This window comes from Lingula anatina, chromosome 2 (assembly GCF_051362555.1).
Source record: "Lingula anatina isolate TDL-2025a chromosome 2, LinAna3.0, whole genome shotgun sequence".
Lineage (NCBI taxonomy): Eukaryota > Metazoa > Brachiopoda > Lingulata > Lingulida > Lingulidae > Lingula > Lingula anatina.
This window is the reverse complement of record NC_141768.1, coordinates 16,190,143-16,218,128: the sequence shown is the minus strand read 5'-3', so window position 1 is coordinate 16,218,128 and position 27,986 is coordinate 16,190,143. Positions and strand designations below refer to the sequence as shown.

Genomic DNA, 27,986 nt, shown 5'->3' with positions numbered 1-27,986 from the left:
TTGGATTTTCATATTTTTATTACAAATAGAGGACGAAGAGTATGGGCTAATTTAATTCATTCCATTTTCTGGACGTACCACATCTTACCCAAAGAAAAGCCAATAACTGTAAAACCTTATCAAATATCGAGAACAAACCTTATGAACTACATCCCATCACTTACTAAGCTTTCTATTATACAAAAATCAGAATTTTCAGGTAAAAAAAAAGAAAAAAGAACAAACCATGCTAATGTACAAAAAAATATATAAATAAATACCCTGAGTGTCAGAGTTATTAATTCACATTTTATTCTTGCGTACATCAGTCTAAAAAACTTTCATTTCTCTTCAGCTGCAGGGCCAAAACCTTTGACCAGACAATATCTAAACTGAATCTAAGGAACTTTAATTTGTCAACTTAAACTAGCCATAGAAGTCAGAATTCGGAAAAAGAGCTCATCTTCTATCGCATTTCAGGCTTTAGTGACCAAACCCCAATGCCATTTGATCTGGTAAAGTCACAAATTTGTCTCAGCATGGCTTTGAATTTGGCAGAATTCTCAGGAGGAAGTCTATTCTTGAACCTTTGTAATATTTCTTCTGTAGTTCCTTGTCCATCAACAGCACATTGAAAGGCAATAAATGTTCTGACATCTTCTAACAATGCTAGGTCATCATCATGTACTTCCTGGGAATTAACTAAATTGCTGTCATTAGTCAGTGACGCTGACGTCACAGGATTTCTTGCTTTTATTTTCGCTAATAACTGCACAGATGACAAAACTCCCGCTGAGCCATCAGCCTCGCTGCTCTTGCCATCAAAATGCTTTGCTTCAAGCGATGCATCTTCCTTGTCTGTTGTCTAGAACATAATAATAAGAATAATAATAACTGAAAGTTAAATTCACATGATTCTCGTTGATGTTTGACAGATGTTCTGATCATCTTCCTTGTTATATGACACCTGCACTGTTCTAAGTACAATAGGCAAACATAAGGAAGAAGTCCACTGAATAGAAAAACATCTATCTCATTAACTCTATGCTCTGCTTTCAACAAATGTCTATTAACTCAAGGAAATATCCACAAAAAAAGACTACATGTAGCAAAGTTAATGTTTCAATGTTTCAGCAATAAAGAAGATACTGTTAAACGAGTCATTGGGGGAGGGGGGGACATGCATGTAAATGTATATAAATTTGTCATTAATTTGGAAGAATGTTTTTTTTTTGGCTTATTTTTTTTCAACAAAAAGGGTAGGCATGTTTCCACGTTGATTTTGTACTGAGTGGCAAATAATAGCAATGAGGAAGAGATGAAAAATGTTTTAAAATTCAGTGGTTGCTTTTGGAGCATGAAATATAAACTGCAAGATGTTCACTTCTTGAGACAGAGTGGTTAACAGCTCACAGACACAATAAATTTCATGTCAGAACCAGGTAAGCACTTAGTAGGTATGACTGATTAGAACTAGGTATGCAAAAACAAGCAATACAAATTAATAGAATATTTCTTGTCAGATTGCTGAATTTCATGTATGTATTTTAGTGAACAAGACATCCTTACAAAATGCCAATAGTAAAAAATCAATATACAAACCTTTTTCATTACAGAAGCATCTTTTCCATTAGCAAGGTTGGGAAGCAGTCCACCCTTTTTCTTTTGGCCAAATCTTGGTCTGGAAATTTATTAAAATTTTCTGATGAAGTAACATGACTTCTAAAATGGTAATTCATTCACTATTTTCAGAATCAGGTATCAAATAAGCATTCACCAGCATACAACTTTGCATTTTTTGTACCAATTACTTGCGCCAGTTTCGTGACATGTACATAATAAGCTTCAAAGCAGGAAGTAACGGGAAGTGAGCACAAAATTAGAACTGCAGCAAACACGTTTTCCTTCATTAGTCAGTAATTAATTGAACATCTTAGATTTCGAGGAATGTCTCATGCACCTTACAAACCAGTGGTGAATCTGACAAAGCCCCAGATATGATGTAACTCGAGCTTATGTGAAGCACAACACATGTAAGTGCGGCACACCATGTCTGGGTTATTTTGTTCCAGACAATTGCTGAGTAATAAGAGAGACTGCACAGTGTCTCTGTACAAACACGCAAAGGTCAACACGTTTTTAATACACTTTGTTATCATACTTTCTTGGTCAACACGTTTTTAAAACACTTAATCATACTTGCTTAATAAATTTAAGCAACCAAACAAAATCAACCCATATATTGTGTTTTTCAATGATGTCTTTTATGACTTGCATATATACTTCTTGGGGTGGGGAAGATATTAACACTACATCTATGCAGTAATATGTATATATTGACAAAAAGTAGTATACAAAGTATCAATTGGTAAAATCTCACTGACATCTCTCTCTCTCAATATACACACACACACACACACACACACACACACACACACACACACACACACACACATATATATATATATATATATATATATAACAGAGCCAATTAAGGTACATCCATCTCACACTTCCTGCAAGCACAGATTATGTGTCAATAAGCCATGTGCTGAAAAGGAATTTTGACAGGAATAATCCAGAGCAGACTGCTTTAAATAGAAATTTAATTAATTTCATGCATCTTTCTTCGTGGCTTTTTACTACAAATACTACAAATTTAACCAATTTTCCATCGTCTTGAATTCCATACATTTCCTGCAGCACATAACACCTTGCTATGAGCTTTTGGTGCCTGGATGGATAGCTGTGAAACTATTACAGTCATTACAGTCTCTTGTTATCATATAGAAGGTCCTTTTTTTCAAGAGAACTGCCAAAAGATGTAGAATTATCGATCAATCACTAGCCTTCTATTATAACCAAGACAATGCTACCTTTTGACCCTATTTTTTATAGCTTCATATAGAAGTTATGTATTAGAAGAAGCCATAAATTTTGACCACAATCTTCTGCTTACGAAATAATCATCATGATCACAATCAAACAGTATCAACAAGGGTGGACATTTCGAACAAAATTTAACTGTAATTTCTGAAATCCCTTTTTATTCAAGACCAATCTGCAACTTTGTATTAAGTGCAGCAAAATCTTCACAAATATCATTGAGTCAACTCTTTTACATTCTAAGATATCATTTAGTATGGTATTTCAGAGGTATGGACACTAAATATTAAGTGTGACTCAATGTAATTAAGTTGCTTTTCATATAAAATACTGTAGATATATAGGTGAAATATATGTAAAGTGTCAAGACAAACAATTTTAGTAATAATGTCAAAAAAGTCTTTCAAGAAATTTCAGATATAGTGAGTGGGTGATAAATAAATTTTTACAATTCATTTAATCTCTAGCTTTACTCTGTAATTTCTTGATTATTTGATTTATCTTAAATTCATCAAGGCTCAACAGGCATTTAAACAAAATATTGTCACTGCATAGGGGTACGGACACTACGTGGGTACAGACACTACAAGGGTACAGATGCTACAGGGGTATTAACACCACATGAAGAATACATCCAGTGTACCACTCTGTGACTGTTGTACTGAATAAATCTATGTTTTAATAATTGTTAATAATTTTGGACATCTTTTTAAGCTGTCAGTTTCACTTTGTGTACAACACATCATAAGTTTAGAAACTGTATTAGTGGCTGTATTGGTGTATGTGGTAGAGGTATGGACACTACAGGTAATTTGGATACAAGTTGTATGGTAAAGTAGTAGGTCATCTTTTGTGTTCTCATTTAAATTGTCCATGTCACTAAATCCTGTGAATCAATTTCATAGGATATGATATTGGCAGTAATGTAAACATATTTAGGTTTTTATATATACATATTTCAAAATAATTTGGCATAGTGATGAAAAAATGCTGTTGATATACTAAAATAGAGAAAAATAAAAAATTGGTGGATCTTAATACAACTACAGAATTAAATAAAAAGTTATCTTATCAGCATCTTATCTGCATTGTGGAAACAGAAGATTCTTGATGCAGTGCATGTAAGGCAATGGAAATGATTTAAAAAATGGATATTAACGCCTGCTGTTGCTTTCAGTTAATTTCTGAGATAACACTGGTATTGTGATAATAATTAACACACATATTTTGTATAATACTTGAATAATAATAATATTATTATTATTATTATTATTTAGATTGCAACATCTATTGCACTTCATCTTACACTGTATCCTTGTAGCAAGCCTTAATTTAGCTCCCCTTTTTACACAAATAAGATCAAATTTCACACTTGTTTTGTTTAAGTCGGGATCATTTTTAAGGTGACAGAGGTATTTCTCCAACATGACACCCTTCTTAGATCAAGCAAGGGTACATAAGGATCATGACCCCAGTGATTTCATGACCCCAATCAAAATAGGACAATAGGACAATTAGTACAGGTGTCAAGTATTTTTGGTTTACCATTGCCACGCAATTAGCTTGCTCACACCTGACCTGTGAATCATTTCATCTTGATCACCAACGGGGAAAAAAAGGCATGCACTAATCTAAGTGCCAGTCTCAACATGAGGTATGCCATCTTATGGCCTCTAAGTACAACAGGAGTTGTCCACTATATGCAACCTACAAGAATGTAATTATATCGAGGCAAAGCCACAATATACTGACCAAAATTTCCAATGCAACACTTGGGTTTATTGCAACACATGTCATTTTCTTATGCTAAATTTAACAATAAAAAATAACAAAGATTCAAATCAAAAACACAGTTTCAGAGTCAGGAATGAAGAACAGATTTTTCTGGTTTCGAGTCCATTGCATCAGTTGAAGGCACAATTCTGGATCACCGAAGTCAGTATCTTGTGTGGCATCCTCTGGCGTCACACACAGCCTGGATTATGCCATGCATGGAGTCAATCAATTGCCGAATTTCAACCTGTGTGATGCTGTCCCATTTGTCCTGGAGTGCTTGAAGCAATTGTTGGACTGTGGCCGGTTCTGGATCATGCCTTCTCACCTCGTGAACCAGAATATCCCATAGATGTTCTATAGGATTTAAATCTGGGGAATACAATCACTGGTGCTTCCTGTTTTATTATATCAGCCCCAGAGACATGATATGGTCGACACAAGGATGCCAAGGTTCCTTGTAACCCGTCTTTGCGACATTCCTCCAGTGAGCAGACATAGGGCTTGTTCTCGCTGATTTTGACCTAGGCGTGGCATGGTCACATGTTGACCCAGGAAATGCAGAGAAATATTAAAGTTGCCCATCACTACAGCTATTTATTGACCAAATTCTGGAAGGATTGGTCAAAGAGTTCTACTCAACCTGACGAGATAGGCAAAATTCTAAACAATGTGCAATCAAGCAAAACGAGCTGCCCACATGACAAAATCAAAACAATTTTGTATGCTTTTAAGGTGTAGTTGATGTATCATGAATCAAAACCAATATCCCATTTTATATACACCGAATATTTCAAAATTGTATGTGTTGCATTGGAAGTTTTGGTCAGCATATAATTAGCTCTTGTATGTTACACATATTTGATGGCCATGGTTGTAACTGACATATCCCATGTCTGTCACTTCAAAACAAATTGGATGATTTGCACTTGCACTTCACATGGAATGCAGTGAAGCATATTAAAATACAGACGATTGTGTAAGCGAAACACTAGTGCATTATCCTCTTGTCTTATTGTTCGAAGCACCAGCTGTAGGATAATTTTCATAATTTGGGATGAGACTACATCTCACATTCACTAAAATTAACCAAATCGTCTGCAGTTTTATAAACAAGACAGCACTGTTCTGAAATGTTTTTTTCCACATTTTTAACAATTTTTAACATAAAACAAAATTAACAGTTTACTGCCATTTATATATGATCAACTAAAAAAATTGATGAGATGGGAAAAAAATCAATAGAGCAGTGTTTAATGTCCAATTTCTTCCATTCTGAGATTCTGAACATAGTGAATGATTGAATCTGACAAACTGCAATGATATGAGTTTATTTCCATTTTTGAAACTTTATTACACAATACACGATAACAAGTTTACCATCATTTTTACAAAATCAACCAACAATGTTGTAAAGATGCAGGAAATGTCAAACAAACACTTTTACGTATCTTATTAATTAAATAATGAAACTGTTAACATGCCTAAGAATTGAATCTGAGGAAATGTGAAAAAACAGCATAACTTCTAAAATAATGGCCCGATTATGCTGATTTTCGAACTTGACCTGCATTTTAGTAAGATTAATCACTCCTGTGAGTTTCATGACAACTGGCCTATCTGTTTTTCTTATATTGTGTTAACAGTGTTGTATATATGCTGAAAAGTGAAAAAAAACAGCATAACTACTAAAATAGTGGCCCGATCATGTTGATTTTCGAACTTGACCTGCGTTTTATGAATATTCATCAGCTCTGTAAATATAAAGCCAAAAAGTAAAACTGTCTTCCACTTATGGTGTTAATGATAAAAGTGCACGGCGACGGCAACATGGATGGCGACGACAGATGCAGGTGATGGCAATATGTACAAAATAAAATATATGTATCGTGGATTTTCAGAAAATGTGACTAGCATGGGTCTTCAAGCCCGTGGAGGTTCTAAGTCACACCTTGAAAATGCCAATATGTGAAAAATTAAATTTTCACAAAAAAACGATTAACTGCCAGAAAGAATTACCAGACAGACTGCATTGCCTAATTGACCATCAATTTCTAATAAAATATTAGTATCATGGATATTCAGAAAATGTGACAAGCAAAGGTCTTCAGGCCCATGTAACTTCAAAGTCACACCTTGAAAATGCCAAAATGTAAACAAGACAGCACTGTCCTGAAATGTGTTTTTTTCCATTTTTAACAATTGTTTAACATATAACAAAATTAACAGTTTACTGCCATTTTTATATGATCAACTAAGAAAATTGATGACATGGGAAAAATATCAATAGAACAGTGTTTAATGTCCAATTTCCTCCATTCCGAGTTTCTGAACATAGTGAATGAATTAATCTGACAAACTGCAATGATATGAGTTTTTTTCCATTTTTGAAACTCTATTATACAATACATGATAACAAGTTTACCATCATTTTTACATAATCAACTAACAATGTTGTAAAGTTGCAGGAAATGTCAAACAAACACATTTACATATCTTATAAGTTAAATAATGAGACTGTTAACATGCCAAAGAATTGAATCTGAGGAAATGTGAAAAAACAGCATAACTTATAAAATAATGGCCCCATTATGCTGATTTTTGAACTTGACCTGCGTTTTAGTAAGATTGATTACTAATGTGAGTTTCATGACAACAGGCCTATCGGTTTTCCTTGAAATGTGTTAATAATGTTGCATATATGCTAAAAAGTGAAAAAACAGCATAACTACTAAAATAGTGGCCGGATCATGCCGATTTTCGAACTTGACCTGCGTTTTAGTAAGATTGATTACTCCTGTGAGTTTAATGACAACAGGCCTATCGGTTTTCCTTAAAATGTGTTAACAGGGTTGCATATATGCTGAAAAGTGAAAAAACAGCATAACTTCTACAATAATGGCCCGATCATGCTGATTTTCGAACTTGACCTGTGTTTTATGAATATTCATCAGCTCTGTAAATATAAAGCCAAAAAGTAAAACTGCCCTCCACTTATCGTGTTAACAAGGAAAGTGCACGGCGCCGGCATCGGCATCGGCATCGGCGACGACAGACGCAGGTGATGGCAATATGTACAGACACTTCTGTGTCTGTACATAAAAATATGGGAAATTCAAAATAGAGCGTTAGAGTTTTAAAAGGGCCTTTCCACTCAAAATTACCAGCTCAACCTTTTTTTACCCTTTTTTTATATTAATTTGTCTTCTTGGCATGGACTAACTTTTCACAGTGTGTTGCAATTTGAGCAAATGACCCAGATATCTATTTTCAATCTTAGTGAAAACGTGAAAATAGCATAGTTGCTTATATATCTGCTGTAAGTATCACAACCTTTTAATATATTACAGTATGCCACCACAGATGTTGAGAACCAAAAAACGCAGCATGGTGCAACATGCATTTGCCACACATTTATGTGAGCTACAACATAGATGGGTATAAGTCAATGATACCACTTGTCAGCAAAGGAGAATATGACAGAATATGACAACACTTTGAAGGTCACAAATGACTCTTAGCATGTCCTTTACACATTGTTTACAGCCATACCAAGGGTTCAACTTCTTCCCAGAAATATTATAGTTTTGCAGAGACAAGGATGCTGTGAAGGAGGTCTGAGTATATGTGCCTAATTGTTAGTCTTACTTCTTGCTATTCTAACCACAACTTCAATTTACCAAAACAACCATGTACTTGACTGGCTAAAACTGCACCTTGGACTTCACAAGAATCACGAATGGCAATGGAATCGATGTAAATGCCAGTAAATCAATACCTTGTTTGAGAAAACATATAATGCACATTACTTGCCTGTTAAGAGACTTTTAGCATAGCATTCATCATCAAGGTATATGTCAAAAATTTTTCTTTTCAAACAATTTTATCTTATTGTTTCAACTGGTACCAAAAAAAAATATTACCATCGAGATTAAACTTCGGTAATCTTGAAAATCCTTAAAGAAACTACAATTTTTTTGTTTATACTCATAGTTGGAGAAAAGGGAAACATTTTTCTAATCATTAAATTATTATCAATTTTCACGTGTGATTTTGGGGGCTGTAAAATTTCTTAACTGTTATATATCATCATCCAACAGATTCCAAGCTTCTCCATTCAGTAACGTAGAAATCAATACTACTGAACCAGAGTAAACTATTTCTTTTAGTGTTTTCAAGGCTGTCAACATTTTTTTTAATATTAATAATAATTAATAAGTCTTTATATTAATCTTTATCATTGCATCACAACAACACATCACCTGGAAAAAAAAAACTCGAAAATGTGCAGAATAAAAACAACCATATGATATTTCAGGTCAGTGTTACTGACTACCTACCTACTAGGTCCTGCTGCACCCCCATGTTGACCAGTCCATGTAGGGACACCAGCTGCGGCAGGCAGACAGCGTGTACGGGACTGCTTCAATGCTCGCACAGCTTCACGTGCCACTCTCTCAGCCTCCCCCTCCACCAGTGCATAGTCTGGGTTGGAAGACATCATGATAGTATCATGTTGGACTACGCTGTGAACCCCTAATACAAAAGTAAAACACATTTTGGTTAATTACCATGTGAATGTATTTTTCTTTTTTTTCACTTGTTGGAAACAAGTGTGGAACCTGATGCAAGAAGCATAAATTTTTCTCTCTTTCACAATTGCATTCTGCTCTTTATTAATAACTTTAATAAAAAAAATATGCAACAAAATCCAAGTCAAAATGTTAATAGTATGTTTTTTTTTTGTGCTTTCAAAATGTGTGATTTCTCTGTAAAAAATAACCACACACTGTGGAAACTTCAAAATGAAAATACATCCAATTGTAATCCAAAACCCCTCAAATCTCAGATCCCAAGACCCCTCATATTTCATTGAAGACATTACAAAAATAAAATAGATTGCACAAGCAAAATCTGACGGTAGTTGCATGGATTTCAATAAGTTTATCATATCTTTCTCTCAATAATAAGTGGTAGTGATCCTTTCAGAAACTCATTACAAAAAAACAAAGTTCAATGATATTAGCTTAGAACCCTTAGAGATGAGCTGCACACAATCATGTAATGTCATGTCTCTGGAGGATTTCTCAGTGATTCCTTACAAATGACCAGATCAGGAGACAAAGTACCCCCCCCCCCCCCCCCCAGTATTCTTCTGGATTCTTTTTTACCTGTTGCAAATCGGCCCGCTAATACTTTAGATTGTTTAATTTGTCTGAAAATTATTTTTGAAGATTGTGCACTTTTTCCTCCTTTTCATAAATAATTACAGTTTTTTTTTTCATTCACAGATTTTAGCAGTTTGTTATAGAATTAAGTATGCATACAGAAAGAATGGTCATCGTGACCTCCGTTGTTTCTTTCTGTATTTTTAGACATTTCATTTTCACTGACGGAGCAAACACGGTGCTCTGTTCTTGGCCCAAACCTGCTAAACTTCCCTTTCTTTCTGGCTCTACTGATGTTGTCTACTAGAAACTTCAGCCTGGCCATTTCTCTTAATGACAAAGACTATTTAAACCACTTGATTCTAGTTTAATACATGAAAAATGTCTTCAAAAAACAGATTACTTTTCTTTTTGCAAAGAAAAAAAATTCACACAGATGCAAAAAAAAAAAAAAAAAAAAAAATGTAAGAGCTCAATTGTGTTCTGACAGACAGGTAGGTGGATTTAAAATGCTTGAGAAAAAGCATCCAGGATAAATTGTCTTACTACCATTTTGTTTATACTTTTACAAACAGAATGACAGACAGACAAAGGGCCTCTTTGCAACCCCACAAATGAAATTTGTGCAAAATTGTTGGTAAATAATAACTTTTGCTGAGTCGTCGCATCATAATTTTTAGGATGATGAGTCTCATTGAATATTTGATATATAATTTTTATCCCTAAGGCCATAACATTTAATACAGGCAACAATTTGCTACATTGTTATTATTGTTAAAACGATTAGGATAGAGGGGTTATATAATAAAAGCGGCCTGGTTTGGCCAAATCACGAACAAACAATATTCCTTGTTACCTTCTTTCTTGCTATGAATGAGACTATAAAAGTTTGTGGTACACTGAGATGGAGGAGACATAAAGAGAAATAAAAACAAAACCTCCTTGGCATAGGTGATAGAAGAATCTCACACAGAAGTCCCCAAATGTGAGAGTAGAAAATGTCAGTATAGTAATTATATTTGGATGGTTTGGTATCTGCAAATACAAGAGCCCCCTGTTAGTTGGAGCTCAAATGAACACATGGAGTGCCACGTGAAAAAATAGGAGTATATATAACAAGGAAAAAATTACCTCTATTTTTTATCTGCTGTTGCCAGTTCCATTTTATAAATAGAAACCTTATCTTTTTATTTCAAGAAGAAATATATATCTATATACAACTATACAAAAATTATATTAATAATAAATAAATCAATAAATAAAAAACCCAGACAATTAACTGACAGAGACATTCAACTTCAATGCATCCCATATCTATCTAAATGTCAGGGCGCTTCTTAATTTCATACTCAACTCTGGAACAAATGTTTCTGATAAGATAGAATGACATTTAATTTTCTTGAAAGATCATTCTTCAGAAAGACTCCCTGCAAGTTTTTTTCTCCATGTCTATTTCTCAGCCTCCATTACACTTACTGAAATTTCTAGATCAATTTTTAATTTGTAAAAGATACATGGTAGTGGCAATCAGAGGCTTCAGGTGATATCCTATGAAGCCCTGCATGGAAAAAGTCTCTACGTAATTAAGTAACAAGCATGTGAACTCTTTCCAGAAAGGTTGCTTTTTTACAGTGAGTGCACAAGACAGTTTAGTCAAATTTGATGCAGTATTACATAATGGTTTAAAGTATAATCACCACCATCTTTTAATTATAGGGCTTCAGGCCCATGGGATTTTACAAAAAACTGCAGTAGTTAATAATAATAATAATAAAAAAAATAATAATCCAATCAACATGATTTGGCAGGATGGTGTGAACAAATGTGTCAGGTAGCATCAGTGTGGCCAGCAGCTAAAGCAACCATACTGTAGCATTCTCTGTTGGGGTTTTCTGGTGGGATTTTTTAAAGGGATTTTTATAAATTGCTGCCACCAGTGCAGATTACTTTGGTTTTTAAAACTGCACAACTCAAATTTAGTTTCCTCTAGTTGACTGCTAATTCTTAACTACTCTTTACTTATAACTACTTCTATTCATTTCTCTTTACATATTGTCTGAATCTGTGAACCTGCCTTGTATTAATACTTTCTCAAAAGAGGGCGACCTTTAACTGTTCACTGCAATACTTGATGCCCACTTCATGACAGGCAGGGAAAGTGGTTGGCCTCTTCAAACTCGACCATTAAGTGAAAAGCAGGGACAGATAGAGGCCATTTTCTGGGTCTTCCAGAGGATGGTCAAAAATTTTCAAGTTTACATTGACAGGCATCTATTTTTTTCTGTTGGAAGACCGTCACAAAAGGAGGGTGGATCAAGAAAGATAATTTGAAAGACTATCAGAAAATATCTCTGGATCTGCCCCTGAAAAGGTTAACCCCAAGGCCATTCCAAACGCAAGCCAAGAGTTCAGCTACTAACAATACACCAGCTTAATACAAACAGAAGGCTAGTGATTTTACTAATGAACTTTAAACTGTAAAACCATTACAATACGAACAGACACAGGTAATCAGAATACACAATCAAGTATTATTATCTCCCAAAGGCCAGCTGAGTTATGACATCAATTTTTTACACATTCTTCTCACTGGACCTATTCTGATTTCTGAGCAGTAAAAACCAATAATTTTGGCTGAGAGCAAACCCTTTTGTCTTTGCACTGCCAGTAATTCTGTGCTTTATGCTAATTTCATAATGGGTCTTCACTTATCTGTCTGGCAAACAAGTCACATGTTAAAGGAGGTGGCCAAAAGTGTACATCCCACAGTAGTGGCAGTGTCTGAGTAGTTATGCAAAAAGTGACCAACTCTGTAACCATTGTTTTCCATCACTGGGTCAAAGTACAGAAAATTGCAAGAAATTAACCAGAGGCATATCTGTGAATATCTAGTGAAAAATTAATCTGTGGCTCTTGTAGAGGGTACACAATTACATCCTTGGTAAGTGCATCCAATCAAGCATTAAAATTGTGTGGATTACATCAAGTAATCATTTTGTTCCTAAAAATCTAGACTTCAACTGCAAAGACACCTATTTGTTCTGCTGCATCTGCAGTCTGTACACACAAACACAAACACACACACACACACACACACAAACACACACACAGTCTTAGAGTGAGAGAGAGATTTGGCCATGTGCAAAGCATATTATGGTGAAAAAGTGTGTACTTAGTTATGTCTCCACAAACTATATTTCAGCCAAGCTGCAGTTTTGCCCACACTCCGGGTGTGGCACTTAAAACAGCCAGTCTGTTAATATATGTGCTAAATAATTTGGCTGGGAATACAGACTTCCGCTAGTCTTAAATAAAAAGTAAGGTAATTAGTTTTGCCAACAAAGGGAGGTAAGACTGGTAAAATTTAGGTTATTGTATAAGTAATTGATAATTTCTCTCTTGGCAACAGATGCAGTAGTTTTGCTTCAATTAGAAAATTAAGCATTGAGATATTCTTTGAATCTGCTAATTAAAGTAGGTTAAGGTGTGAAACAAACATCAAATGCAACATCTACTAAATTAAACTTAATTTCAGCCAAACCATGTTTATTTAAATTATCAGTCAACAAGTTCAGAAGAATGGGAACTAGACTATTTAAAAAAATATCGCTCTTGTCAAACAAAGAAACATGGTTTGGAAAGAGAATTAGATTTTGGAGAATGGATGCATTAGGAGGTATGCCCTCAAGAACAAGTCCAATTTCATGGAACTAATAACCAGATTTCAACTTTTATGTAAATCAAATGTTCCTTTAAATTATACTTACAACAGCTATAAAGCATATAACTACTACTGAGAGCCAATTATGCTGAATGCCCAGTTTTCTAGTTATGAGGATAAGAGAACTTTCAGGATATGTTAGTTTGTGGTTAAATGACTATTAATTGTCTGTGTTATAGTTGAAATGTTAATGTATAATGTTTTAATGGTTTAAATGGTCATCACATCAAACAACCAATTGTATGTCTGGATCAATTCTGACACTGAAAATAATGCACATAAAGAAACTACCAAAATTAAACTTTTATCCTTCCTTCAACCCCCAACATAGGAGAGTAGAATACATAAGACACAATGCTCAACTAAAACCTCTGTTTGCTCACAATTATCACTCTGGAACTGGGCACTATACGACACCAAAAATTAAATAAAAAAAAAAACATGTTGTAAGTTGTGTGCATGAACAAGGGTACAAAACAATGTCAATTATACAAAGTGGATAGAGACGATAGCAAGAAATCTGGATTTTCGACCTTGACTTAATGGGATAACAGCTCTTCATTTTGGCAGGAAAATTGCCATAAAACGAATTTTCTGTGGTAAACGACGATTTTCCAATACTTAACAATGGTTAATGAATCTGTTCAAACATTCAAAGTTAGTTGATTTGTTTTCTTTAAACAGTGTTTCTTTTTTGTAATAATCTTTTAAGAAATTATTAAGGAAGATAGCCATCTATGAAGGCCTACCAGGTTAGCTGGCAAGCGCAGATTATAGAATATTCTGATAACTGCTGTTTTGATGGTAAATTGGAATTTTTTATATTTCTTTGTCTTGTTCAGTATATTCTTATAAGTATTTAAAAAAATTTAATTAAAAACTGAATTTTTACAGATCATTTGTTTTTAAACTAATTTTGTATATACATGCATATAAATAAGTTGGTACATATTACAAGATTTTATTAAAATGAAAAAATGTTTAACTACAGAAACGTTGACTTACCTTCAAAAAATGCACTTTTTACTATATGCCCTAGGTTTAAAACAATAAGTTTTTCAAATTCACACACACACCTGCATTCATTCGCGCATGTGCCTTCAGAGTGATGTGCGCACATTTTGGACCTGCAAATTCTGTATGGTTTCTGATTATAGCATAAAAACAAACAAAAAAAATCATGTCTAACATTACGAAAAAAAACCCAACCTGATTTTTTGAAGAGCCTCTGCAGTACGTAATCATCTTTCTGTCTATGGTCGGTGTCTGTTGCCTTATCTCCTCCATGCTGATAAGTGTCCATACCAACCAGGTGTGCTACCCTTTTACCTTCAAACACTGAAAGAATATATATTAAAAATTGACTATATGTAACAGTGAGCTTTCACTGAATCTACTTTACTTGAATTTTATAAACTAAACCAACCTCATCAAATGACATATTAAGAGGTTATACATCTGTAAACTATTTAGGATATTGAAAGAAATGCCAGGATGTTTTATACCTCCAATTTCACAAGGAGGGTGGTTTTCACTACCCTATAAACTCTTCACCAAATTTTGCCAACATGAGTATGAAAATAATAGTAAAAATCTGTCTTACCTGCATCCTTCTTTTTATGCTTCTTTTTGCGTTTTTGCTTTTGATTATGTTTCTGTTCTTCTTTGGAATACTCAGATTTTCCCTTGGTTTTGCAATAGTCTGTTTTTCTGTCTTTTACTCCATTCACTTCACCTTCCTCAAGCCCCCTTGATAAAGTTGCTCCTTCATTCTTATCAGATTGCATAGATTCTCTTATTGCACTGGTCATGGCCTCATCCTGTCCTTTGCCATATAAATCATCCTTTTCATCATCAATAATTTCAGTACCTTTGTTTACATTTACAGAAGTCTCAGGGCTTGTCATATTGTCTACCCTTTTGCTCACTATCTGCCTACTCAATTTTCTGGCCAATTCTCTCATCTTAGCCAGCTTTTTCTCATTCAGCTTAATTCCTTGATTATTTTGCTTTTTCTTTTCTTCCTTAATTTTCATTTCATCAAAGTGATTTTTCTTTTCTTTATCTTCTTTCTTCTTGGCCACAACCTTGACATCCGACCCTGTGCCAGCAAAGATGGCACTAGTTTCTGTTCCCTCTTGGTGGTCCTCGTTACCAAGAGTGAAAAGTTCATAGAGATCATTGCTTTTGAAGAATCGTCTTTGCTTTGGATCCTTCAGGACCCTATTGGCCAGGAATTGCTTAAAGATTTGCCTGTAGTAAAAGATGGAAATCTTTAGAATAAATGAAATAAATATTTTAAGACAAATGTTAATTATTGAAAACTTAAAAAAAATTAGGGCACCAGATTAACTGTGATCAAAAAGTAAAACAAATTTCTGAAATTCAATTACCAAACTTCCATCTTTATTAAAAATTCTTTAAACACAATATTCTGTATTCCCCCCTGAACGTGATGAATCTTTCACTTGACAGTTCCCAATGTAAATAGGGAGTGTACACACTCCCACTAACTCATCACTTAGCTCCCCCTCTCCAACAGTAAGCCCTGCACCCCAAAAATGTGATATCTCTTCCCCATGATCCTTGAGGTTAGTAATTTGTATTCTGTACCTCTCTTACCCCACACTTTATACACTACCTGTTCCTCCACATTCATACCACCCTGGCCCCCTCTACCACCACTCCTCTAAGTTAACTACTACATTTCACCAGACCAACCTGTGATATATCTTCTCCTCTATAGTCCCTGAGGTGAGCAACCTGTATACTGTGACCTGCCTCTGCTGTCCTATCCTCCAGGCTCTCTCCCGGGCCTGTATATCTGTGCTGGGGTTCCAGTCTGGGTCAAATATCAGGACCCTGTTGGCCCCAACCAGGTTGATGCCAAGGCCACCTACCCTTGTTGTGAGCAGGAACAGGAATTTGGACATATCCTGTAATTACAATATCAATTACAATGCAATGTAAAATATGTTTAATAGTCTTAACATGATGAGTGATCTGACCTGATCTGATTATTATTATTAAATATTATTATACCACCAACCCTTGTTTTGTGGGGGGAAAATGAATTTGGATAGAAGTTTCAACTTTGAGCAGATACTTTTTAATCAAAACTTAAAAAGTTAAATATTCATTAAATGTGCATGGTATATTGAAATATCATGTTATGCATTGAAATCAAATGTATAATACTGGATTATGCTACCAGGCTGTTTCAGTTCACTCCTGCACTATCCACACTGCACAGGAGAAGATAACAATCCTGAGCCTCTGTAATCACACTAGTATGATTAGCAGGGCCACAGTTAATTTAAACCTTCAGAAGGTAGGTAAATAAGAGATAAAAGAATTTAAAAATTGGAGAAATTAGTCATGGTAAAAAAAGGAATTGTTTTTATAACAAATATGCCCCCCCCCCCCCCCCCAACACCGCTCAAGCCATCCTTGCAGTAAATTAATACATGATATAACTGCAACAAGCCTTAAACCTTAGACAGGAAGCATATGCTACGCCTTACACACATATATCTAGAAGCTATTACCTCCATGAACAATTAAAAATTGACAAAGTTATCCCAAATGTTCTCTTTTATTTTATTTTCACACTATCAATTTGAAATGACACACACACACAATTACTTCAAGACAATAAATATGGAAAAAAATACCAATATCTCAGATAAAAAACTAAAAATAGCAAATGAAAATAAGAACCTGATGCAAAAGAATAGCTGTAATAATGAGAACTAAAAGATGAATAGCTGTAATGATGAGGACTGTAATTACGAATAGCTGTAATGATCACTATAATATGAATAGCTGTAATAATGAGTACTGCAATATGCACTTTCCTGTGCTTCTAATAGGGTTCACTCTCACTTTTTGTGCATTTTCCAAGAAATAGTTTCATTCTACATCCTTCTGGTGGATGTAATTATGAAACAAGGGGTTTATTTCTTCTCTACCAGACTATGTCTTGAGAATGCACTCTCTTGCTTATAAAAAAAAAAGAAAAATGGAAAAATTTTGCAATTTGTAAACACTCAACTAAACTAAAATAATAATATTATTATTATAATTATAATAATAATAATTACTGAGTCAAATAAATCACTGATCTCAGACTGTTACTAAGGTTCAAATACGTAATAAACTTCTAAAATTAAGATAAAAATTAAGATAAATATTTTTGAGACATTCTTTAATCATAAATTTTAGAATATTATTCTTCTTATTTGTACTAGTTTCATTACTGGTATCTTGTGAGCATTGTCGTAAACTTATGCATTTGAATAGAATGGATTTTGTTTTTTGAAAATATTCATGATAATTGTCAGTGCTGGTCTGTATAGTTATCAGTTTGTTTGCATCCCTTTAAACTAGTTTAAGTGTTCTTAACAAAATTTTGATAAATTTTTTTGGATAGACAGCTATCCATTAGGGAAAGAAGTGATCGAAATTTCAACTATTTTCAGGACTCCTTATATTCCAAAAATATTTCTAATTGCATTATCCCAGTTCATTCATTAAGTCTATTCAACAGCTTATCATGAAAAACTATCATTTGCATCCAGCAAAGAAGGAGGAATTGGCTTTGTCTTGCTATCAAGAGAAATAAATTAAAATATCCAATCTGAAAATGAGTCTTTATATGAGTCCAATTAGAGCATGTTCACCCACATTATGAGAGGAAGTATGATCTCAAATATCCTTTCTGACATTACTTAAATTTTTATATGAGACCAATTAGATAAGTAAACAGTTTAGGTAGGCCCCTGTCTGGCTTAGGATAAAGGTGAATCTCTTGATTAAAGGCTATTTTAGTTCAAAGTTATGTAAGTGGGTATCTACTGCAAAATTTAATGAAAGTCTTGAAAAGGTTTCAGTTATGAAATGATGATATTCTGCTTATAGTCTTGAAAAACTGTATAATCAATGTTTCAATAATCATGATTAATGTCTCACTTGTTTTTGACCCATCTTATCTCTTCAGTAATAATCAAAACACTGCATGAAATGGCCAAGTAGTCTATCATAAATATGTACATTGTACAATCCCATTTTGATATAAAATGTTGACCTTTCCCTTCAAGAATACATTTTAATGTAATAAAATCACACTGAACTCATACATAAATGCACTGTTATACAGATTTTACTAAAAATGAACAGTGTTATGCTTATGGCCTATTACCTTATTGAAATAGTCCACTAGTGGCTGCCTTGATCCTATAGCTGTTCCTCCATCCATCCTTAAGTAGTTATAGCCTTGGTTTTGGACAAATTTTTCAAGAACATCTAACATCTGTAATTTGAAAATTGACCTCTTCTATTATTTCCATTTTTTGTCAGAAAATACAAATGTTGATAATTTAATGATTGAATAGTAACTTTTTAAATGAAAAATGTACTGATTCAATAAAGTTATAAGAGCATTACATGCTTGAAAAAAACTGGTTTGGAGAGGAAAATGTTAATGCGTGTGTGTTTGCATGCCTGTACATATAAGAGAGACAAATTATCATAGAGCCCCATTGTATGAATCAAATGAAAATTTTACATATAACATAAGGTCATGGAACAGACACAAACATAACTAAAAAAATATATAACTGGTGTCCGTCCAAAATAAAAAAATAATAATAATAATAATTACCTGTCTACTCTGTGTAAATAATAACACTCTTTGTCCCTGTTTCTTCCAAATCTTCAACAACGATTGGACAACAATCATCTTTCCAGATCTTTTCCAGTAACCATACTCCAAGGACTCGTCAGAGTCATCCACCGTGTCATGTCTGAATATCTTAGGTCCACCTGTGGACAAATCTGGGTGGTTGCAGATTTTCCTGAGTGTAATCAGACCTGGAAATACCTAATGGAAAAGAACAGATAAACTGGACATGATGAGTTTCAGTATGTCTTACATTTAATATTTCAGTGAGGATACAGTTAATACTAAATATTATACCAGCATGTAGGTTTCATATTAATTAAATGAAAAATTATACTTCTGTGTTAATATGATTTTAATATGACATTTTTCATTTCCAGACAAGTTCATCTGTTATTCTTTGTAATAGCATTCCTTACTATGATGACAAAGGGACCATTCTCACAGATATTTGGATCGATCTATCTCCACAGGGAGTCTCACTAAATTGCTATCTGCTATAGGCGAGGCTGAGCTTGCAAGAAAGTTAATTCCCCCCACCCCCCCCCAAGCTGATTCGGTAGGCGTGACACACATTTAAGCCTCTTAAGCTGATGGCAATTTAGCGTGAACCCCCAGGGAGTTAGGTCGACCCAGATGGATCGATCTAGGCATGGGAACCCAGTCATAGAGCCACTCACCATAAACCTTCCAGACAAGATCATCTGGCATTCCTTGGAGTCCAGATACTCTTTATACACCTCAGTCTGTTCCCTAGTAAGTCTACAGAATAAAACCTAGGGAGAAAAAAATAGATCATCAAACATAATTAACTTCACATAAGTCTTTAATTCTGGACCATGGATTTCTCTACTTATACTCTGCAAATTATGCTGAAAAAGTCTCCAATGATTAACTTAAAATCTGTATGATTTGAAGTTTGTTTTCATAAAAGAAATTCCTCTGGTAAACCATAAGCACAGCTTTACTTAGTTTTTTCAACATCTTAAGTTGTAAAAGTATTACAATCAGGACACATTAAGTCCCTTTCTCACCTGTTCACTCTTGTTTGGTAAGTTTATCTTGACATCTGCCTTCATCCTTCTCAGCAGATATGGGTTGATGGTGTCCCTCAGGGCACAGGCACACTTGAAAGCAGTCTGGACCTATACAAACATAAGATTCATAAAAACAAATACCTCAATAAAATCCAGTTGAAAGTTTCCATTTAAACATATCAAACTATTACTAGATCAATAAATCGGGAATTTTCTGTATATTAAAAGTTGAGATATTTCTTTAGACTGAAAGAAAACTGAACACCATATACATCATTGAATATTTACTTGACATTTGACCTTACATTGGCCTAAGAGTCTATGGGTACTTTTTATATCCTAATGCATATCACCAAAAATTGACTGCTGCACCCAATAACCAGGTGATATAGGAGCCCATAACATTCCTTATAATTCTAAATCCCATACAAAGTTGCCTTGTTTTGTAAATAATGACTTTTCCCTGTCTAATCAAAGCAAGAGGTTAACATGGCCTTACCCACTGCCTTACCTGTATTTGGGAGGCATTGGAGTATCCTCCCTGTACAATAGGCACAGAGAAATGTGCCATAAAATCAGGTAGAGTACCCAGCTTTCCTGGAAACACAAAGTCAAACAGAGACCACAGTTCCTTGAGATTGTTCTGCATTGGAGAGCCTGATAGGATGATTCTGTGAGGAGTGCGGATCTGGAATCAATATGACAAATGATATACATAACTTAACAGCTGCCAAAACTTCATGGGTTACTTGTCCTTTCAAACATTTGGGTATAAAAATTTACTGGCCCTAAGCACAAAAAGTGACCAGTCGCTGAGCAAAAGTACAACATTTTACAGGTTGGCTACAGTTTCACTGGCATTAGGCTTGTGCTACCAGCGCTGACCATTAAAGCATCAAATATTACCTAATTAATAAACAAAATCTTTTTGAAAACAAACTTTCTGGTTTAAATGATGGGCGGTTTATTTTTTAAATGGAAAGCAAAATTAACATTGTCTATGTTAAGAAAAAATCAAATTGAACAACAAGATTCATTTATTTTCATTCATTTAGTGCACATTAGCTGACATTTTTAGAATTTAAATAATATGGGCATAACCTCTAGACTGAGATTTATTCACCTGTTTGCATGCCAGGGTTATCTGAGCATCTGGATTTCTGATCTTGTGTCCCTCATCCAGTATAGCGTAGTGCCAGTCATGTTTGAGGATGTTCTCCTGATGGATCACCATGCTGTTGTACGATGTCACCAGGACACCGTTATGTCTTACTGTCTCTCTTATCAATTCTGCCTGAAAGAAAAGGAAAGCTAATTATTATTATAAGATAAAGGCATCCATCTCTGTTCATGCTTTCTCTTAAAGTGAAAACAAAAGACTTAAATCTTGCCATTTGTGAGACCAAGTATAACAATATTTTGAACTTTGCATGCCATCATTCACATCGAAACAGAAAATCCCACCTATAAAAAATCAACACAAAGAAATTTCATAACTTTGCAAGTTATGGCAACTATTATACTTTAATATATGAATTGAGTGCTTCTTTGACAATTGTATTAAAACACCACTTTACCTCTGATGATGTATAAGAGCCAGAAGAGTGAAGAATGGCCACTCTGAAGGGTGGCCACCATTTGTGGAACTCTTTCAGCCATTGGTGCATCACAGTGGTGGGGCAGACAATGATCAGAGGACCCAGACCAACATATCTAGAACCAGCAAATTTCCATAGAATTAAAACACATAACTGAGTAGGTGATTGGAGCTTGGTGTACTATGTATCATAGTTTTGAAATTATAGTAATCAAATAATTTACGAAGCATTTTTCAATCATAAACCAATTGATGAAATACAGATTCCAGAATATATAGACATCTTACATTGGGGGAAAATAAAATGGCAGCAACTACCTCAAGATCAACACAAAAGCAACTAACCTCATGTATGTACAGAAAGGGCTTGATCTTTTATATACAAATTAAGTAAACATTCACTATTTGCAGTGCAACATAAACCTTAAATACATTTCTGTTTACCTGGATGATCTGCTCCTCAGTTTACTTTCCTTCATTGCAGCCAGAAAGGCAATAGTTTGAATGGTTTTCCCAAGGCCCATCTCATCCCCTATGATCCCCCCAGCCTCTTGGCAGTGCAGCTCCCAGAGCCATCTCACTCCAGTCCGCTGATAGCTGCAAAGAAAAAACGTATGTCTAAATTATAAATTATTCTGAACAGAAAAAATGTGCCTTACATATTTAAAATACTAAATAATACATCCAGATAATCTTATTTTTAATCCTAATTTATAAAGTGCTGGATCCTGAAAACATCCACTGAAAAGAACAGTAAATGATTGTTTATAAATTATAATTTTGGAATAAATAATTTTAAAAAATCTCCTAAACTGGCTAAATTCTGCCAACACCCAAATAACTCAAGTTGAAAACTTGATTCATCTGCAACTTTTCAGCTACTTCAAATCTACGACCATTAGAGGATTGGTCCAGAAATTGAGTTTATATTTGGAAAATCTTGCTTGAGGTTTACATTTGAAAGTAGTGAACACGACCCTGTTTTGTTTTTTTCCAAATAATTCATGTTATTGCTTACTTGTACAGTTTGCTCCATATCTGCCCTGGTACTTTCAATCCTCCATCAAACTCTATTCCATCTTCATCCTCACTAACTCCATCTTCAAGCAAGAGCTGTTTCCTTAAGAGCTCACTCTTTTTCCATTCCCTGTGAATATTGAATGAGATGAAATCAAACAGAGGCACAGGACCTCAGAAAATGTATAATTTTTTAAATGTCAGAAACCATGTGAACCAACTTTAAATATTTTTTTAATGAAAAGAAATTCACCCTCAATGGTCACTTTTGCCTTTCTAAGGTTCTTATTAATCATTCTAGCAAATTTCTTTTTCTACAAAAAATAAAGATCGCCAACTTTAAAGCAAACTGCTGGTGCAATAACTTCTGAACTCTTTAGTGTTATTGCTTAATGGAATGTTCGATATTTTAATAACACTTACTTTTGCCTTTTAGCAAAATAACTTTCATCTCCATCATCTTTGGTTTTCCTTTGCTTTTTAGCCTTAAACACACTACTCTCATCAGGTGCTGAATCTTCACTTTCTTCCTCAGAAGTTTCTTTATATTTTGGTCGTTTCACTTTTCTAAACCCAGCTTTCTTCTTTGTCTTTCGTTTTCTGACGCTAGGTGTTCTGGAAATGTCTTCTTTTTCTTTGAAAACAAATGTTTAATAATTTGTAAACAACTAAGGAATATGAACACATATCATGATTATCTGAAAATAAGTAAAAAACAGATAATTATCATTATTGCACACCTTGCTTTTCTGAAACCAAGTCTTTTACTATAAGATAAGCAAACACCTTCTAAATCCTCTATTAGGTCATCCTCCTCTGTTCCTTCATCCTGGTAGCTATCTCTCATCTCCTCTTTGTCAGGAACATATTCATCCCCACTTGACTGGAATGAATCGTGGTCCATGAAATCTTCCTCCCCGCTAAGTTCTGGGTCCTCTTCAAAATGGTGGCCTAGTTTTGGGTATCGTGCTCTGGAAGATGGCACATTGCTGAAGTCTGATTCTGTATGATAGACCATTTTACTGTGCTCGTCAAAGAAATTGGAGTGTTTTTTCTTGACATGGTCTCTATGGAAATCATTCTCTGTTGCGGTTTGTTCCTCTTTAGGTGTTTCAGAAGATGCATGTTTTTTGGTTTCTGCTTTCAATTTCTCATGGTCAATGAGTTTCATGATAGTTCCAAATGGGGTCATTTCTCCTGTTCTGATCATTTTTTCCTCTTCCGTCTCTGTTTGTTTACCTAAGCCCAGAGCTTGCTCCAATGCAGACTGACCCTCTGCAACTTCTTCATCTGCAAAGATGTAAAATTGAACAGTTCACCCAAACAGCTGGTCTAAAATTGTTATCAATGACCATCAAATTTCTCCTGCATTAAAAAGACATGTGACATGAATATCCTATACAAAAGAATATTTAACTCATTTTAATGAATATTGTTTTGAGAAGCATATATTTAATATCTTACCTTCTTCTTGCAAACCTTCTAGAGTTCCATATAACTTTTTGTGCAATGTTTTTTGTCTGGCTTTCAGTTTCCTAAGTTGTTTTGTCTGTAATTCAAAATATATCAGACCCCTGAATCTGGACACCAAGGAGATATGTAATTTATTTCAGACACAAAATATTACACTGATAAAGAACAAGGGATTTATAAATATACCCAAATGATAATAAAACAATTTTAGCAAGCTCACTCATAGAAATGAAAGAGCTGTTGTAATCACTCTGTTAGAGCTGTATTTGCATTTTTTGATTTTTTCCTTACATGCTTGCAGTTAATTTTAAATTATGAAAAAAAAAAAAAAAAACATTCACCTCTCACCTTATTATCCTTCTGTTTCTGCAAGGAGTCCAGTCTTTTCTGCACCTCCTTGCTCACACCAGTCTGGTGCCTTAGGAGCGAATGGACTTTCTCAATCTGACCAAGTTCTTGCTTGACTGATCTGATAAAATATTGATAAATATTGATATATATATATATATATACATTGCATTTTACTTAAGATAATGTGCTCAGCAGATATATATCAAATTAAAATATAAGTGAATTTGTGAAACTGATACTGATTTTAAATTACATGATTGACCTGCCAATCACATTCTGTATGTTAACATCTTACAATTTGTCACATTAAAATGATTTGTTAAAATGTTTTATAGAAAAGTTTAACATAAAGTAGTCTTGAAAATCAAAACTGCAAAATTTTCATAAAACCACAGAGATAAAAGCCCATCCCATTCCTACCTCACATCATCCTCAACAGAATTAAGCTCCTTCTCCAGCATTGCCTGGATTCTTTGTTTTTCCTGTGAAGCAATGGCCTGGTCCACCTGGGCCATGACACCTGAGGTAGACCAACAACATATAAATATAACAACCCTACAATTACACCTCTTCATGTTCACATCTGTTCTATACCCCTCTTTTAAATCCGGAAGTTTTGTATTTAAGTTTCATTCTGCTTTCTTTAAGATGAAAAGAACAAGTCTTTGTATTAGTGATGACAACTCCTAATGGGATTATTGAATTGATTAGGAAACATTTTGTATCATGTGGATCATACCTATTTTTATATCTTAAAATACAGAAATAAATATAATCTAAAAATACAGAAATTAATATGATTTAATATGTGAGGAGAGTGTACCTTAAACATCTCACAAAGCAAAGGGGAGAATTTTCAATCATGAATTTAACTAAGATTACTACTCATTTCAAAATAAATTTTCTTCAAAAGTATAATTCTCCACGCTAAGGCCACACTTTTTTATTTTTATGGATGACATCCTCTGGGTACCCCAAAATTGGTGCGAGAGGGCAAAAAAAAAAACAGTCCAAAAAAAAAAATACTGCTTAAGTAAAGGAATGCTGTCAGTACGCAGCTGGAAACACAAATTTTACCACAGAAACACGTATCAAACTAACAATATGTCTTTATCCATGCTCTCAAAATATTAAAGCATTGTGAATACTTCGTAGAAATGTAAAAAAAAAAGTCATGAATAGCTATACTTCATATTACCAAATCTATTTAAGGTTATTTCATGCATTTAGTTGGCATAGCAATCAATAAAACAAATATCAATCAAACAATGTGTCTTTATTTGTATTCTCAGAATATTAAAGCATTTTGAACACTTCACAGAAATGTTTAAAAAACGATGCAAAGATATGCTTAATACTACCAAATCTATTAAAGGTCATTTCAGACGATGACATTTTGTCTACTTCAACTCACACAAAGCAGCCAAACTGTCAGGTGGCCTGTCCGACCTTCAGCCCACCGAATACCTCGATGCCCTTGTCGACCCTTTTTTCGCTAGAGAAAACCTGGTATTAATGTGCTGTTTTGTACAGAATGTCACAGAAATTTTTGGGGCGGTAATTGCTGGCCGCCGCCAGCCTTTCGCACAATTGTAAAAAAGGTGATATCTCCATGCCCAATATCAATGGCATACCAATCCAAAACGACGGCGCCTGTTCTCTTTATGACTTTTATTGTTGTGTAATTTGAAAGTAATCCTAGAGATGAATTTGACGGCAAAGCGGCTGCATTTCCACGTGGCGATAACACGCATGCGCAGAAAGCTCATTTCCTGGCAAATTCAATAACGACGTTTGCGACAACCGACTTCGTTGGGGGTGGGGTGGGGGATTTTTTTTTTTTTGGGGGGGAGAACAGGCGAAAATCGGTGCGCGCGCAGGATGTCATCCATAAAAATAAAAAAGTGTGGCCTAATGTTAAATAATCATTTAATTATAAACAACATGAAAAATGAAGTCAGATACTGAATGTCTCTCTCACAGAAATTCAAAGTAATTCTAATCATGTCAATGCTACCTTGTTCAAAGTCCTCCTGGTTAAATACATCAATTCCCAAGTTTTTAAGCTCGTCATCTTGTTCAGATTCTGGGATGCTATGTATAAGTGTAGAATCCACATGGAAAACGTCTGTTTTCTTTCCCACTACCTCTTCTTTCCTTCCATCACATGGAGGACTGGTTTCTCCATCCTCTTCCATTACTGTGGGCTCTTTGGACTTGAAATCCCTCTCATCAGTGGATGACATAATTGGTTTATTATTTTTTCTTCAAGCATCAAACATAGTTAATCTCTCTTTACCTACAAGTTACATGAATCAAAAGCCCCATTAATAAATTCAGCTGAAATATGCAAGTTGTGCAAATTAAGTTATCTACAATTAAAAATCAGACTTCACTAACAAATACTGTTTACATGAACTTCGTGCTAGTCTATATTAAGCATACATTGGCCTGAATTTTGAAAATCTAATAAACCTTGTTCACCATGTGTATAACATACACACATATTATGTTTCTGAAATAATCATCGTTTTGTTAATCAAAATATCAAACCACTCTTTTAACCCATCACAAGTAGTGAAAAATGCAATGAAGCGATAAATCAGCATACCTTCAACTTATGTGGGCTCTGGATTTCTCATGGGTTGGACACATTACCTAAAATAGAATGAAGCAAGTAAATTGCATAAATTTTATATGTGGCTTTACATTTAATAACTTTACGCTATTTTACAGCTGGCCCAAGGGAAGACACGTCTCCTGGTGTATTCAAAATGATCTCAAGTCCAATCTTTTGATAAAATGAGGAAAATTTGAACAACACCTCACTTAAGTTACCTCAGCCGCTTACTTTTTGTGGAGTAAGACGAACAAAGTGGCCATGCAAATCAGCTGAGCTAAGCGAAATACTTTGTCGCGTCAGCTCTTCTTATGTATCAATGTATTGGCGTTTATAAACGAATAACTACGTTAAATAGTGTATAGTTGACAGCTTTATATAAATCACTTTTTCATATCTGACTAGGAAAAATATATTTAACCGTTTGATTTCAGAAAACCTAACTTTTGTTACCTCTTTCATAACCTTCCTGTGCATTTACAGAATCACTTGTGTATTATGCAAGCCTCGGTTTGGATTAGGATTCCCCTCACCAAGACAAGCCCAACAAACTAGCAAACTTTCCTAGTTTTTTGGTTTCTCAAGATCTGTACTTTTCAAGACAAGAACGTTGTTTCGGATTTAAGATTAATTACAAATACGATATGTATTTCATCAAATAGATTATCAAAACATTTTGTCTAT

General features: G+C 34.4%; 1 protein-coding gene across 2 annotated transcripts; it reads right to left on the bottom strand.

The window, feature by feature from the left end:
* On the bottom strand, window positions 1–27,797 carry LOC106174262 (DNA excision repair protein ERCC-6). Of its 2 annotated transcripts, XM_087005033.1 has the most exons (23): window positions 27,756–27,797; window positions 27,294–27,340; window positions 26,700–26,981; window positions 25,103–25,202; window positions 24,680–24,800; window positions 24,323–24,407; window positions 23,645–24,148; window positions 23,282–23,492; window positions 22,860–22,988; window positions 22,286–22,438; window positions 21,822–21,957; window positions 21,368–21,538; window positions 20,756–20,932; window positions 20,242–20,352; window positions 19,888–19,983; window positions 19,190–19,408; window positions 18,728–18,838; window positions 16,249–16,463; window positions 15,131–15,780; window positions 14,737–14,865; window positions 8,979–9,174; window positions 1,582–1,660; window positions 1–844 (listed from the first exon to the last, which is right to left on the bottom strand). In XM_087005033.1, the coding sequence occupies exons 3-23, from the start codon at window positions 26,926–26,928 to the stop codon at window positions 446–448; spliced, it is 4,221 nt and encodes a 1,406-aa protein (XP_086861159.1). In that variant the 5' UTR covers window positions 26,929–26,981; window positions 27,294–27,340; window positions 27,756–27,797; the 3' UTR covers window positions 1–445. The 2 variants fall into 2 exon arrangements, with proteins under 2 accessions (XP_086861159.1, XP_086861160.1); XM_087005034.1 differs by lacking the exons at window positions 27,294–27,340; window positions 27,756–27,797 and having other exon boundaries at window positions 26,700–27,000.
* Between the last annotated feature and the right edge of the window lie 189 nt (window positions 27,798–27,986).

Coding starts and splice junctions, on each gene's coding strand:
- LOC106174262 (XM_087005033.1), bottom strand. CDS start 26,928: ATGTCATCCACTGATGAGAGGGATTTCAAGTCCAAAGAGCCCACAGTA. Junction 21,539..21,821: donor GCTCTTATACATCATCAGAG/GTAAAGTGGTGT, acceptor CTTTTCTTTCAG/GCAGAATTGATAAGAGAGAC. Junction 16,464..18,727: donor TAGTGGACTATTTCAATAAG/GTAATAGGCCAT, acceptor TTGTAATTACAG/GATATGTCCAAATTCCTGTT.